This window comes from Vicugna pacos, chromosome 1, assembly GCF_048564905.1.
Source record: "Vicugna pacos chromosome 1, VicPac4, whole genome shotgun sequence".
Lineage (NCBI taxonomy): Eukaryota > Metazoa > Chordata > Mammalia > Artiodactyla > Camelidae > Vicugna > Vicugna pacos.
Genome location: NC_132987.1, coordinates 14240520 through 14256639, shown reverse-complemented (window position 1 = coordinate 14256639; position 16120 = coordinate 14240520). Strand labels below are relative to the sequence as shown.

Genomic DNA, 16120 nt, shown 5'->3' with positions numbered 1-16120 from the left:
CTTCTACTAATTCCCATCTTTAAACCAATAGTTCATTTGAAAGATTATAGATAACTTCCCACTATGTCTAGAATTTATCTTCTCTTAAAGTGAGAAACACTGTCTCTTTTTTTTTAGCACTGTCTTTTATATAGGCACTTAATAACATATTTTAATTGCCTTTTTTCTTGCTTCGAGTATCTTTAATCAGAATGATTTTCTTGAAGCCTTTGCTGGTACTCCATAAATAGCTCTTATTGATTTAAATTACAAGGCAGAAACTATAGCTCCACGATTTGTGTCCTGTTACAGGTAAGTAATAAAACAATACTATTTCTAAATGAAATAAAATAATAATGTAAGCCAAACTATATATTTGTCTAGCTGAAACTTTTCTTTCAATGGTTGAAATTGTTTCTGTCTTTTTGTTGTAATAAAGCGTATAACATAAAATCTACCATTTAATAATTTTTAAGTGTACATTTCAGTGCCATTGAAAACATTCACAACTGGTGAAGGACTCTCTTATTTCACAACTAGACTCCGTATATGACAAAATCTTTGTGTCTTTCTTGATATCTCAAAGGGTAGGTGAAATCTCCAGAGGCTCTCCTCACCCACCCCAAAAGGAAATTAGTAAACAAACAAGAGCTTTTTCTAGAGCAGTGAGGTTGGGGCTTTCTTGGTCCAGACACCAGGAATCTGGGCAAGATTCACTGGGGCCTCAGGGGCTCCGGAACCAAAGAGCCAAGTCCCAGCTCATGGGGTCCATGAGAGCAACAGGGGTTCCCAAGGGAACCCGAACCAGCAGGGAGGGGGAGGATTAAAATCACACGTGACCTCCCGGCTGCAGATAACCAAACCCACAAAGAGGCAGGCCACAATGCATGGACATCAACAGGAACAAGAGACTTGGGCCCCCAAGGACTGTGGAGGTTGGAATTGTCAGAAGCAATGAACAAGCGCTACAACGTGTGTACTTTGTGTGCAAAGTGAAAGCTACAATCATGGAGATAAGCACAGAGAAGGAAATTATCAGGGACAAAAAGAAAAGTTGTTTAAACTGGTGCTTCTAGAAGCAAAGCAATATAACTGTTGAAATAAAAAGTGAACGAATCAGCAACAAGTTGAGTAGACATGTTAAATTGAGAATTAGGGAACCGGAAGCGATACCTGAAGAATTTATCCTGGGTGCTGCTAAAAAGAGGTGCAGAGACAGAAGCTATGAAAGAGGGGTTAAAAAATATGGAAGCTAGATTAAAGAAGGCCTAACATGTGTCTTCTTGGGATCCTAGCATTAAAAAAAAAGAACTGAAGAAAGGGCAGTATTTAAAGAGATAATGCTGCAAATTTTCCAGGACCGATGAAAACCGTAACTCCAAAGATCTAGGATATTCTTAGCAAGATAAGTACCAAGATTTCATAACTGGAAATACCATAGTGAATATATGGAGCATCCTAGACCAAGGGCATGAACTCTCAGGGTTATCCTGAGAGAAGATGATTGAAGGAATAACAGGGTAACACCAGACTTTTCAATGACTGCAATGAAAATCAGGAGACAGTGGAATATGATTTTAAAACAGTATAAAAATGTCAAGCTAAAATTATACATTCAGAAAAATTATCATTCAAGAATAAGGGGACGATTAAAGCATTTGCAGACAAAACAAACAAGCAAACAACAGAGAGAGTTTAACACCAAGAGACTGACTCTAAAATAGCACCAAAGGAACATATTTCAAGAAGAAAACATATTCCAGAAGGATGGTCTGAAATATAAGAAGAAATGGTAAACAGATCAAATGGCAAAAACGTTAGGTAAATCCAAATCTCTCTTTCTCTCTCTCCTCCCTCCCTCTTTCTGAATTTTTTGGTATGTACACACACACATATTTGTATAGTATTTATATGTACTGTCAACAAATATATGAAATATCTACATTCCAGGGTTAAGAAAAGATAGACATAAAATATCAAATAGTAATATCTAATCAGGGAAGAAGGAAGTCTGAGTTACTGTATTTCAGTTTTTTTATTGTTTCAGAAGGGGACTCAGGATTATTTTACTGTAAAATTTGTTAAGCTAAAATTATACAATAAAAATTGAAAGGAAATCATTAAAGAATATAAATAAATCATTTAAGTTTATTACCAGTGGGGGAAAAGAGGAATAAAGGGAGAACAATCTAAATGAACACACACATGTACAAACTCAATTTTTAAAAATCAGAAATTAGGGGGCAAGCAGGACTAAGAGAAATGAAAAAGTAATATGGCAGAAATAAGTCAAAATTTATCAATGATAATGATTATTATTGGTCTAAATTTACCATGTAAAATAAATAAGATTGTCAGATTGCATTAATAAACAAAATCCAGCAATATACAGTTTTCAAAAGAGACACCTGAAGGATAAACACATAGAAAGTCAAAAATAAAGGAATGGAAAAAGACTCAGTATTTATACAATGGAATACTACTCAGTCATAAAAAGAATAAAGTAATGCCATTTGCAGCAACATGGATAGATCTAGAGATGGTCATTCTAAGTGAAGTAAGTCAGAAAGAGAAAGAAAAATACCATATGATATCACTCATATGTGGAATCAAAAAAAAAGAAAAAAAAAGGACATTATGAACTCATCTACAAAACAGAAACAGACTCGCAGACATAGTAAACAATTTTATAGTTACTGGGAGAAAGGGGGTGGGAAGGGATAAATTTGGGAGTTTGAGATTTACAAATGTTAGCCACTATATATAGATTTTAAAAAAGTTTCCGCTATATAGCACAGGGAACTATGTTCAATATGTTGTAATAACCTTTAATGAAAAAAAAGATGAAAACGAATATATGTTCTTTATACACTCATGACTAAGACATTGTGCTGTACACCAGAAATTGACACATTGTAACTGATGGTACTGCAATAAAAAAAGGAAAAGATACAGAAGGAGAATACTAACCAAAATAGATTTGATGTAGTATGTTAATATCAGAAAAATAGAGGTTAGTCAAAAAGCACTGACAGAGATAATGATTATTTCATAATGATAAAATAGCAAATTCACCAAGAACGATATGGATTAGTCTCTCATACACTGCTGGTGAGAGTGGAAATTGGAATAACTACATTGGATTTGCTTAAAACCCAAATACATTTGGCATTGTCTTAAAAGTAAAATACTCACATATCCCATGGCACAGAAAATCTGCTCCTACATCTATATTCAAGAAAAACTATTAATACTTGTGTCCCAGGAGATTTGTATAGAAATACTCCTCAAGCCCTGATTAGAAAAACAAAAAACTGGAAACAATCCAAATGCCTAATGACCCGAAAAGAAAAAATAAATTGTGGTACCCTAACACAATGGACTTTTGTAGAGCTCTCAAAATGAATGAACAATAGGGGTGAAATCTTAGCATAATATTGTGGGGGGAGAAAAACAAGTATAAGAAGACAGCACATAGTAAAGTCATGTTTATAAAATATTTTAAGAAGCAAAACTATATGAACGTTCACACATACCTATAAAAGTCTTGAAACTAAGATAAAAGGCAAGAAAGTTTAAGGATTCTGTTTGCACTGGATGGGGAAACTCATAAGTAGCTGTAAGTAGGGCAAGTGTTACATCACCCCGAGTGGTGCTGTTCCCACAGAATCCAGTGCAGCCACACAGCCGCCCTAGAAGTGAGCTATTGTTAATGACAAAGTTCCAAGAACCTCTAGTGGGTTTGTGGATAACATTGTTTCATATTATTAATATATTTAAAAACAAAGAGGGGCATGCATATACCAAAGCTGAAAGCATGTAATAAATCAAGAATTATAATTAACCCATGATAGTAACTGAGGTTCAGTTTTTTTTAAAAAACCACGGAATAGTCCAGTTGTTTGTACCAAATCACTGATCCTTGAGTTAATCATGCTCCATTTGGCTGAGTAAACCTCTCCCACCTCATTCTTCCTTCCAGTCTCCTGCCGGCTCTGCTCTTGTCACCCTAGCCTCCCTACAGAAACCCAAACAAGCCCAGCTCTCCCCATGTCTCAGGCCCTTTGCACACGGTATGGTTCATCAGCTGGCATATTCTACCCATGGCCCTTGGCAAGCTTACCTGTGCTCATCCCTGGGGTTTCAGCTTCATTGCTCCCTCTCAGGGAGATTGTCCCTGACACCCAGGCCAAAGCAAGTTTCCTCTGAGAGTTTCTGTTTCTTTTCCTTCGTTGTCCATCACACAATTTGAAATTACATGTCTACTTATTTGCATGTTTTTCTTCTCTCCTGACTAGACTGTATGCTCCTCAAGAGCAAGGACCATGCGTGTTTAAATTCACCACTGCAGCCCCATTGCCCAGCACAGGGTCTGACACATGTTCAGATGGGCAGGAACAATGCTGAAGGAGTGAAGAGTATTTGGAAAACCTAGAAATCAAAGGGATCGGCCATCATCTGCAGTCATGACGGTGTATTCCTCTTCCCTGCGTGCATCATTCATCTACATCTTGCAATGCATCGAGAACTTCCAAAACAGTGTTACATGGTCATCTTGATAGTAAGCACTCTTGTTTTATTCTCTGAGTTCAGAGAACTTAGTGGCTCAAAATAGTCCCCTTTCAGAGTATGTTGGATTTTGCTTTACGACTCATCAAAGGTGGACCGATCCTATTTCCACTTCTGAAGTGATTTTATCAGCACTAGGAGTTGGCTGCTCCCCACGCCGCCCCCTACCTGTGAGTACAGAATCACCTCAGGAGAAAGAGAAAGTATGGGTTTTCTTCCACTCTCCTTTAGGCAGCAGTGACTTACCGCAATGGCCTTGATGCAGTCGAGATAGCTGGTTTTCTTTACGCAGGAGACAACAGGACCAGCCTCAAGGACAGTATTCATATTTTCACGGAAACTGGAGCACTTACTGGCTTCATGACTTGAAACGGTGCACCATCTCACAGTTTTATCAGGGACAGCCAGGCACAGCCCTAGGGAGAGACACCAGAGATCCCTGTGTCAGTGGGAGACAGCTGCACCCACTTCGGAAGGGTCATGGAGGCTGCATCCCCTCTGTCCTGCCCTCCTTCCACTCCTGTCCACAAACAATGAAGGGCATGGGCTCCGCTACACTCTGAGTCTGGGGACAAGTGATGGGCACACCAGTGGCCTCTTAGTTTCCCACTGACCAGCCTGTGCTGGTCAGAGGGATGCCGGCTTAACCATCAGCTCTCAATTGGAGACAGTGATCTGCTCCTCTGTTCTCTGAGTCTCCTTCATTCACCGTCATGGCCTGTGACCTGCCACGGGACACAGACTTCAGGATGCACAAGGAAGTTTTAGCTACATCAAGGTGTTGGCTCAGTGCTACAACTCTGGGAAGCCAGAAGGGTAGGCATTACATCTTTTAGTATTTAGTATCTTTTAGAGATGAGGAAACTGGGCTCAGAGAGGGCTACTTTACCCAAGGTTACCTAGCCTGTTAGTAGCTGGTCGCTAGTTAGTAGACCAGGTCTCCAGACTTTGGTCTCTGCCCAGGGAACAAAAGAAGATAACGTTGAGTTGTTTTCCATCTTCTTGGCCAGTAGATAGGGGTAAATGACTGATGAAGCAACGAATTTGTTTGTGACACTTGTCTGTCATCCTCTGATTCAGGAATAACTAGAAACTCCACGTATTGAATGTTTTTCTCTGTTTCTGATGATCCATCCCTCAATTTCTACCATTAGGCTTTTTGGCTGCCACTGGGAGAAGCTAAAGCCAGCCATGTCTGTAGTTATTAATCCACATGTTTGCAGACATGTTGTCCCCATGATGTGAGCATTTGGCACTGCCCCCAAAGCCCTCTGTCATTTCTTCTCTGTGGACTAACAGTACAGGGCTGACTTAGGGAAGTTGATGAATATCCGCAAAGCACAAAGCAGGAGCAGGGAGGGAATGGCTCTCCCAGATAGAAAAGGAGGGGCCGTAGGGAATTACTCCCCCAAGCACCCTTTATTCTACCTCTGCCCTTGGGAAATCAAAGCAGGCAACAGGGGGTCAGTGGTAGGTCCTCCCCAAAACCACTTCTCCAAACCCTCCCCAAACTACCCCTCTTGAGGTCCCAGGGCAGGAATTTGCCCTCAGTCATATATTTACTTTCCACAGCCCTATGAGATTTTTCTGAAGTTGGGAAGAGGGGAGGGCAAAGGCAGGCAAGGTGGGTGGACTCTCAAGGGCTAACTTTTTCAGGAGAGACAAATAACCTCACACAGAAGGCTCCAAAGATATGACAAATGCCCCATGAGTGGCAGGCAAAAGTTAGAAGATACAGGGGGCCCAACAGTTTCAAGAGATGATGGGTGTGGGAGTGCCATCCAGTGACAGGCTCTGAAGCACAGATGGTGTGCAGCAAAGTCCACTCCACTAGTGCCTGGATCTGTGGTCTCATTTATTCTCACCTGACCCCCAGTCCAGGCTATCCTACCCTTCTCACTGCTAAGGACCCAAAAAGTTTGGCTTCAAATTCCACACTCTGAACCCCTTGACAGCCCTGCCTCATTAGCGGGCCATGGAAAGCATCAACAGCATCCATGGGGCATGAGACCATCCTTGGGGATTGGGGCACATTGGGGGAGGTCTTGAAAGCCATTCTAAGCTGTTTGGACTTGCTTGAAACCGCAGCGAAGGGATTTGCTAAACCATGATGGAAGTGCCCCAATTTATTGTATTCCCCTACTACAAGATTTATTGGATACGAGGAGGAGGAAGCAAGGAGAGCGTGAAAAGGTGGCAGAGGCACAGGCAGCACCAGCAGATGCAAGCTGGTGTAAAGCTGCCCCATAGCTGTCCCCGAGGCTGTGCTGAAGGAGGTGCAGAGGGGCGGCGGAGAGAAGTAAAGGAGAGGTCTCGGGCTTCCAGCCAGAACACTAAGCCCAGGGCCGGTGCGGCGGGCTCCGGGGCGCAGGGGGCTCGGCGACTCCGGGCCTTCCCAGGGCCCGCACTCACCCAGGACCGCGCAGGCCAACAGGGCGCGGACGGCGAGCCTCATCCTCCCGGGGTCTGCGGTGCGATGCGATGGGGAGTGCCAAGCACAGAGGGACCTGCTTCTGCGCCTTCTCCCTGCGTCCCGCGCCTCTTTATCCCCCGCGGGGCTGGCCAAGCACAATCTTTGACCTCCTATGTTTGCGCAGCCCACTTGCCCAATCTCCCCTCAGCCCTCCCCCTTCTCTCCGCGCCCTGGCTGATCACCTCATTTCCTGACCTCTGGGACGGACCCATGGATGGAGTCCAGCAGAAAAATGCTGATTGGAGGGAAAGAAAAATCAACCCGTTGTTAACGCGCACTTGTTCTGTGCCAGGAGCAGAGCTGCCCAGGGCAGGGACGGGGATGGCTCTGCTTCCGAATCCCGAGGTGCCAGAGCTGGTTGTGCGCATTCCGTAGATGGAAGAGGGAAGGGCACTGCCCCAAATGCAGACTAGAACAGGGGAATACAGGCAAAGACCTTCCTGGGAGAGGATGTGAGAGAAGAATGAAGCTGGTCTTGAGTCAAAAACAGGCCAAGCCTCCTTCACTTGTTGCCAGGTGCCCCCAGAAATCCTGCTCTGTCCTGGACCCTTAAAGCCCCGCGGAGGAACTGGCCCTCTCCTTGCGCACAGACCCGGGACTGATAACCTTCCTTCCCGTCATGCAGTCTGCTGGACACCTTGGCTAGGGACAGAGTTACAAGGGAGTCCGAGTCTCTCCTTCAAGAAGCTGCCCGGGAATGTGGTCAAGACTCTGTGACACACAGAACAAAGTGACACAGGCGCACAAAGAAAGGGACCCAGGAGAGGATGTCGCCTGATCTCAAGGCCCTGGGTCATCCCTGGCTCCCTCCAGAAAAGTGGTCTCCAAACCATTTTGATAGCCCATCATTATCCGGAAAATACTGAGGCGGTCCATTCTATGTATATACTTTTAAAACTAGTATTATGTACATTTCAATCATGAGAGGAATAGAAATTTTTTTAAACAATGAGACAAAGATGAAACATTTATTTTAAAATCTCTATTTATTCTGCCCTATACACAATGAACAATATTTCAAGGTAAAATACGCACTTAGGGAAAGGGCAAAGTTTCTGATAGTAGCTGTAAATTATCAAGATAATTTTAGGATTTTCTTAAGTTACTTCTTAACCAATCCAATCAGATGACCATTGTTTTTGGTCCTATTTACACTAACAGATTTACACTAGATGTGTCAGTAGTGTCGTCTGATTTCTGTTCACCTGTGTTAGTATTACCAGAATCATCTAATTCTCGTTTCTTTGCAGGAATCTTTCTAAGGCATTGGTGCATTTTATGAGGTCTGAGGAGTTAAGCCACATTGCCTAATCTGTGCGTCCGCTTTGCTGGGCACGTGCAAACCGCAAAATGTGGAGTCACAAAAGCCAAAAGCAAAGGCCAAGTCAGGGAGTCGCACCTCCCAGCACCCCTTCCCCCACCCCTCCCCTTGTGAGGTGTTCCCTGTCATTCTTCAGGACACCTCAAAGCCCCTCCGTGATGCGTCGGCCCGGCCTGTAGACCAGGTGCGAGACAATACTCATCCCCATGTGAAATAGGGGTGTTAACTTGTTCATCTTTTGCATGAAGAGTGAATGTAACCGGAAGGTAAGTTCTATTTCCCACACCCCAGTAAGCTGGCTCACATACAAGGAGTTACACACACCCCACCGCAGAGAGCATTGCTTTAGCAGGGGCTTTCTGTCTATGGTAAGGACATATGGTAAGGACAATCCCAGCCCTCCAAATCCCTGCCCTACCATGAAGAAGAGTGGCAGCTGCTGCCCTTCCTCAGCCCCTGCCCTCGTGGGCCCTCCTCCTCAAGCCTTGGGGAACCCAGGTTTGGAGACCACTTTGCTGGAGGGAGCCAGGAATGACCCAGCAGGCATTAGGGGAGTCTGGCTTCATGTGGGGAACCTTAGGGTACAGAGATGAAGCTGGAGGTAGAAAGTCAGAGGCAGGGCTGGCTGGGAGGAGACTCCACAGAGCAGGGTGCCAACACACATCTGAGACCATCTGCAGGCCCTGCATGAGCTTGCAGAGTCTGCCCAGAAGCAGGAAGGAGAGTTGCCAAGTGTGGAGCTAATCCACCAACTCAGGGCAGCTCAGTGGAGAGCATGGTGGGCAGATGGACCATGATCCTCCCCCCTGGGGCCCTCCTGCACTCACACAGTGAGCCTTTCCTGAGGCAGCGCCTCTGGGAACAGGCCCACAGCCTAGCCCGAGTCCCTCAGAGAGACCACTCTGGCCAGCCAACCCCACGCCCTGCCTCAAAGGAGCCCTCTGAGTCTAAGGCCGAGACGTGCAGGGAGAAAAAGTGCACAGCCCAGGGATCTGAAGGAGGGCCGGAGGAGACACAGAGAACCGGATCCACCATCATCTGCTCAGGTGGACCTTAGTTCCTGCTCAGGAGGACAAGCTAGAGTGTCTGCCACTCCCCGGAGGCAGGGGAAAGGCCAGCTGTGGTGTATATGTTCACCCACCTTGGCTGTAAGGCTGGTTGGATGGGGGTGTGTGGAGGAGAGAGGTTAAAATATCAGTGTTCCGTGTCCTTGGTGGCCCATGACACTTGTCCCTGCGCTCTCCCATGTGGTGTTTAATTCTTTACTGGAGACACTCTGGAGCTGGGAAGCTCATTGTCCCTCTTTTACAGCTTAATGATGGCTAACAGCTACTGAGATTCACTGGGCCCTTACCACAGCTGTCTGAGATTGGTACATTAGAATCCCATTTTACAGATGAGATGAGGAAACTGAGGCCCTAAGGGGTTAACAACTTGTCAGGGTCAGCTGGTGAGCCAGGTGCAAAATTAGGCAGTCTGCTTCCAGAGCGTTTGTTCCAATGCACCAGGGATCCGGACTCTCCCAGGAAATGGGGACACACAGAGGCCAAAGGGCTCACCTGGGCTCACCCTGAGGAACAGGGCACTCCTAGCCCTGCCACTTCTCCACAGACGCGTAGCCCCCCCGTTTCTGTCTGCAGAGAGGCTTGTCTCTCTGGGAGAGGTCTGGGTGCCCCCACTGCAGAACCTCAGGCATGCACTGGCTTGTCACGCTCGGGTGGAAGGAAAGGATCATCTTTTCAGCTCTTCCATGTGCCAGGCACTGTTCTGGGGCAAGGCTTTGTGATCTTGACCAACTGTCTTAGAAGATGAGATCAGCCCCCCATTTTTTAGATGTGGACACTGCAGTAAAATAACAGGTGCTCATTCACAGAGCTCTGGGACCTGAACTCAAATCTCCTGAGTCCCAGCCCTCTCTAGACCACAGCTGCCTTCTTGATTTTGATCTTCTTTACTTTTTTTTTTTTTAATATTGATCTTCTCTTTATTTCTCCAGAAGAGAAGGGGGAAAAAGAGAGGAAGGAAAGGAAGAAGGGAGGGAGGGAGGGAGAAGAGAAACAGAGAGAGAGAGAGAAGCGAGCTTCCAGCTACAAACCAGTCTAAGTCATGACCCAAATTTTCCACCACAAGCTGAATAAAACTCCGAAATTTCAACAGAATTGGCCCTTTTGTCAAAAGAGCTGAACTTGTGTGTACGTGCAGGGGGCTGGGTGGCTGGCCTAGAGGGGATGGGCACGGAGATGTTGGTTCTCTGAACCAATATTTGTTGTTTTCAAATGTTGCCTCATTTACAAAGAAGCAGAGCAAACAAAGAGCTTCTGTCTGCTTGAACCAGCCCCTCCTCCCCCTTCCCCTCGCTGCTCTCTGCCCAGCACCAGGGCTTCGCTTCTGAAAGACCTGCCTCGGGGTCATCGGGAAGGCAGGAAGGTGGGATCCGGCAGCCTGGGAACTGTGCTCAGAGACTGTGTTTATCCTGCAGACCTGCCGGCTCAGGGATGAGTGCCGAGATAGTTGGGAACCAACAGCAGAGTCCTTTTAGGAAAGTGTCAGGTAACTTGAAATGCCACACACCACCACCTCTCTCTCTCTCTCTCTCTCTCTCTCTCTCTCTCTCTCTCTCTCTCTCACTTCTGGCCCTCAGAATTCCCTGAACAATGAACGATTCTTGTGGTTCTATTCTTTCTCTGTAAAAATAGTCCATAAAAATACCCTTTTCATGAAGAATAGTCCAGAGCCAGATAGCTTCACTGATGAATTCTACCAAACATTTAAGAAGAATTAAAACAATCTTACACACACTGTAATAGGAAAAGAAGGAACACTCCTTGACTAAGTTTTTGAGGCCAGTAAGTATAGTTTGAAAGCAAAAACCATCAAGATTATCATGACAAAGTTTAAAAAAAATACATTTTGTCAACATAGATGCAAAAATCCTAAGCAAAATATTAGCAAATTGAATCCAGCAATATCTAAAAAGAATACTAAATCATTACCAAGTTGAATTTATTCCAGGAATATTAGTTATCTTTTAAAAAATAAATCTATCAGTGTAATTGATCACATTAACAGGATAAAGGAGAAAAATTATATGAACTTATCAGTGGGTAGAGGAACAGCATTTGGTAAAATCCAATAACCATTTATTTAAAAACTCTCTTAGCAAACTTATTCTAGGAAATTTGCTTAATCTGATAAAATGTATGTATGTGTGTGTGTGGAACATGTACATTAGAACCTTTATATATGCAATCATATTTAGTTGTGAAATGGTCAATGAAAGCTTTCCCTTTGAGGTTGAGCAAAAAGATCAGATGGTCTACTATTATAATTTCTATTCAACATTTTCACTTGCAGTCCTTGCCAGTCTGGTCAGGTATGAAAATGACATAATAAATAAAAGGATTGACAAGGGAAAAATAAAACTTCTACTTTCACAGATGATATGATAGTAAACGTATAAAATTCTAAAGAAACAAGGTTAAATATTAGAAAAATAAATGAGTTAGGCAGTATTGCTGAATACAAGGTAAATGCACAAAAATCAATTATAATTCTATATTCAAAATGAAAAAACATGAAAATGCTATTTAAAAGAGTGTAAGAATAACTAATGTTAAGAAACAAGTCTACCAAAAGATGTCTAAAATTTTTACACTTCAAATTATAAAATATTGCTCAGAAAAATTAAAGAAACTATATATTAATGAAGGGCTATACCCAGAAAGTGGAGTGGTGGCCCAATGCTAGAAGATGTCAGTTCTTCCCAGATTAATACACAGGTTCAATGCACTCACAATGTAACTCCCAATAAGTGTTTTATATTTTCTGGTGGGAATCGACAATGTAATTCCAAAGTGTATATGGAAATGCAAAAGACCTTACATAGATATTTGGTTGGTTGTGTGGGTTGTAGCATACCAAGAACAGAATGTATTTTATTTTTCCTGAACTTTTCTGTCTAACTCTAAGTACTGACATCTAAAATATAATTGCTTTGTCTATCCAATTCAGGTGTTCATTATCAGTAAAATTATCTAAGTCCTTCCTATAGCTTGATACTGGACTGTTAGTATGAGTGAAAATTATTAATAGTCTACTAAATAAGTATTTGTAGACCTATATCCACCACAATTGTTATATAGTTCTAATGTTTATTCCAATGTTTCCACATTAAGAAGTAAATTAACCTCTTGACTAGCTATAGTTTAAGCTATATTTCAGATTTCTCTCCTCTTCCCCCTTCTTTTACATATACATGAAAAATTTCAGATATACACAGAAGTAGAGAAAATTATGAAATAAACTCACATGCACATCTTACTCAACTTCAGCAGTTGTCAATATTTTGCCAACCTTCTATCATCCATCCACCCACTTCTTTTTTTCCTGGAATAACAAATGTCATATTATTTCTTCCTCAAAAGTATGCATCTCTAACAGCTCAGCAGTTTTTTTTAATGTATGACCATACTGCATTTATTACACTTGTCAAAATGAACAGTTATTCACTATTACCATCCAAGTCAATTTCCCTGGTTGTCTAAAAAATCTTTTTGATACCTTGTTCAAATTAAAGACTAAAAAAAGATCCAGGTGTTGAATTGGTGATGTCTCTTAAATCTCTTTTACTCTAAAACAGCCCTCCTAACCTTCTATGCTACTTACTCATTGAAGAAACTGCATCATTTTCTCCTTTCCAAGATTCTGGATTTGGCTGATGTGGACCCTTGCGGTGTGATTTGACATGCTATTTTTTATTTAGCGGAATTTTGTAGAAAGTCTCTCAGTTTGAGTTTGTGTGAAATTGCCTCATGATTTGACTCAGCGTGTGCATTTCTGGCAGCAACATCACAGAAATGATGCTGCGTTCTTCTCAGGGTGTTGCATTAGAAGGAGCGCAATAGTAACGCATCCCATTATCACTTCTGTTACCTCTGCTTGGTCAAGGTGGTATCTGACAGGTTTCCACACTGTAAATTTCCCTTTGTAATTAATGAGCAGTTTGTAGGGAGGTATTTTGAGACTACTTAATATTTTTTTCCTCATCAGAGTTTCATCCCCCCGTTTTAGCATTCATTGATGGTTCTGGCCTGAATCAATTATTACCATATTGGTTGCCAAGTAGTGATTTTCTGATTATATCATTCCTTGTATATTTATCAATTGACATTGTAAAGTAAATGAGTGTTTCTCTTCTCTATTTAATTTTTTATTTCCTTTTGTTTGTTTTTATCAGCATGGATGTAAGGGTTTCTTTTTTACTCAGTGGGTTATATATAATACTCTACTGCCATTCCTTTCTTCCCATTATTTATTGTGCTAAAATATACATAACATGAAGTTTATCATCTTAACTATTTTTGAGTGTACAGTTCAGTGGTATTAAATATATTCATATTGTGCAAACTGTCACCGTCATCCATCTCCGGAATTCTTCAAGCTATGAAATTGAAACTCTGTAACAATAATTCAGTAATAAAACAGTAAACAATAATTCCTCATTTTCCCCTACTGCCAGACCCTGGCAATCACCCCTTTACTGTCTGTCTCTATGATTTTTGATTACTCTGAGTACTTCATTTAAGTGGAATCATACAATATTTGCCTTTTGTGATTGACTTACTTCACTTACTGTAATGTCTTAGCTTCTTCCATGCTGTAGCATATGTCAATAATTTCCTTCCTTTTAAAAGCTGAATAATAAAAATATTCCATTGTATGTATAGATTGTATTTGCTTATCCATTCATCTAAGAATGGATGCTTGGGTGGCTTCCACATTTTAGCTATTGCAAATAGTACTTCTATAAACATGGGTGTGTAAATATCTCTACGAGACCCTGTTTTCAATTCTTTTGGGTATATACTCTGAAGTGGAATTTCTGGATCATAAGATAATTCTCTAATTTTTTTGAGGAAACTCCATACTGTTTTCCACAATGGCTGTACCATTTTACATTCCCACCAGCAGTGGGTTGATTAAGACCAGCAGGGTTTTAATGTATCCACATCTTTACCAACACTTACTACTTTCTGGTTTTTTGATACTATCATTCCAGTGGATAGGAGATGGTATCTCAATGTAGATTTGATTTGCACTTCCCTAATTATTAGTGATGCTGAGCATCTTTTCATGTGCCTATTGACCATTCATATAATTTCTTTTCAGAAAAATTCTATTCAAGTCCTTTGCCCATTTTTGAATTGGTTGTTTATTTTTCTGTAGCTGAGTTTTAGGAGTTTTCTATTTATTTTGGATATTAGTCCTGTGTCAGTTATCTGATATGCAAATATTTTTCTCCCATCCTATGGGTTATTTTTCACTGCTTATAGTGTCTTTTGATGCACAAAAGTTTTAATTTTCATTAAGTTCAATCTGTCTGTTTTTGCTTTTGTTGCCTGTACCTTGATGTCACATCCAAGAAATCATTGCCAGGGCCAATGTCATGAAGCCTCTGCCCTATGATTTCTCCTAAGCATTTTATACTTTTAGGGCTTAAATTTAGGTCTTTCAATAATTTTGAGGTAATTTTCATATGGTATTAGGTGTGAATCCAACTTCATTCTTTTGCATGTTTATATCCAGTTTTCTTAGCACAGTTTGTTGAAAAGACTGTCCTGTCACCCACTGAATAACTTGGGCTCCCTTTGGAAAATCATTTGACCATATATGCCAGTGTTTATTTCTGGCCTTTCCATCCTATGCCTTTGGTCTATATGTCTGTCTGTGTGCCAGTGCCATGCTCTTTTGATATCTGTAACATAGAATGTTATGTTTGTTGGTATGTTTTGAAATCAGAAAATGTGAGTCCTCCAGCTTTTTCTTATTCAAGGGGGTTTTGGCCATTCAGGATCACTTGAGATTCCATATGCATTTTAGGATTTTTTTTTATTTCTTAGAAAATGTCATTGGAATTTTGATAGGGATTGCGTTTAATTGGTAGATTGTTCGGGGTAGTATCAACATCATAACAATGTTAAGCCTTCTAATCCATAAGCATGGAATGTCTTTACATTTATTTTATGTCTTCTTTAACTTCTTTTAGTAGTGTTTTGTAGTTTCATTGTGCAAGTCTTTCACCTCTTTGGTCAAGATAATTCTAAGCATCTTTTTGAAACTATCATGAATTGGTTTTCTTAAATTCCTTTTTGGCTTGCTCCTTGTTATATAGAAAAGCAGCTGAGAGGGGGAGGGTATAGCTCAGTGGTAGAGCATTAAAATGAATAAATAAACCTAATTACCTCCCCCCAAACAAACAAAAACAAACAAAAACATTTTTTAAAAAGAAAAGCAACTCATTTTTGTGGGTTGATTTTGTATCCAGCTACTTTGCTAAATTTATTAATTAGTTCTAACACTTTTTTTGGTAGAATCATTAGGGTTTTCTACATAAAAAATTCTATCTGCCAGCAGAGATAATTCTACTTTTTCCTTTCCAGTTTGGATGCCTTTATTTTTATTTCTCTGGTTGGAACTTCTATTACTGTGTTGAACAAAAGTTGTGAAAATAAGCATCCTTGCCTTGTTCGTGATCTTAGAGGAAAAGCCGTCAGTCTTTCACTGTTGAGTATGATTTCTGCTGTGGGTTTTTCCATTTATGGCTTTTATTATGTCGAGGTAGTTTCCGTCTATTCCTAGTTTGTTGAGTGATTTTTTTCAATGAAAGACTGTTGGGTTTAGTCAAAAGCTTTTTCTACTTCAATTTAGATGATTACATGGGGTTTTTCCTTCATTCTGTTAATGTGATGTATTACACTGATCAATTTGCATATGTAGAA

At 41.4% G+C, this 16120-nt stretch overlaps 1 protein-coding gene and 1 long non-coding RNA gene across 3 annotated transcripts in view; one reads left to right on the top strand and one right to left on the bottom strand.

Moving 5' to 3' along the window:
- The window catches only part of LOC140691347 (uncharacterized), a 32199-nt gene extending 27546 nt beyond the window's left edge, over nucleotides 1–4653 (top strand). For both annotated transcript variants that reach the window (XR_012066983.1, XR_012066991.1), the window contains one exon: nucleotides 4278–4653. This is a non-coding gene — a long non-coding RNA (uncharacterized lncRNA). The remainder of the gene's footprint in view (nucleotides 1–4277) is intronic.
- Nucleotides 1–7172, bottom strand: part of LOC102544452 (serotransferrin) — a 30144-nt gene extending 22972 nt beyond the window's left edge. Inside the window, exons 1-2 of the mRNA XM_072954698.1 lie at nucleotides 6961–7172; nucleotides 4795–4964 (exon numbers count right to left, since the gene is read on the bottom strand). Of these exons, the coding sequence (XP_072810799.1) occupies nucleotides 4795–4964; nucleotides 6961–7003 (213 nt within the window). The 5' untranslated portion in view covers nucleotides 7004–7172. The remainder of the gene's footprint in view (nucleotides 1–4794; nucleotides 4965–6960) is intronic.
- Nucleotides 7173–16120: the final 8948 nt, after the last annotated feature.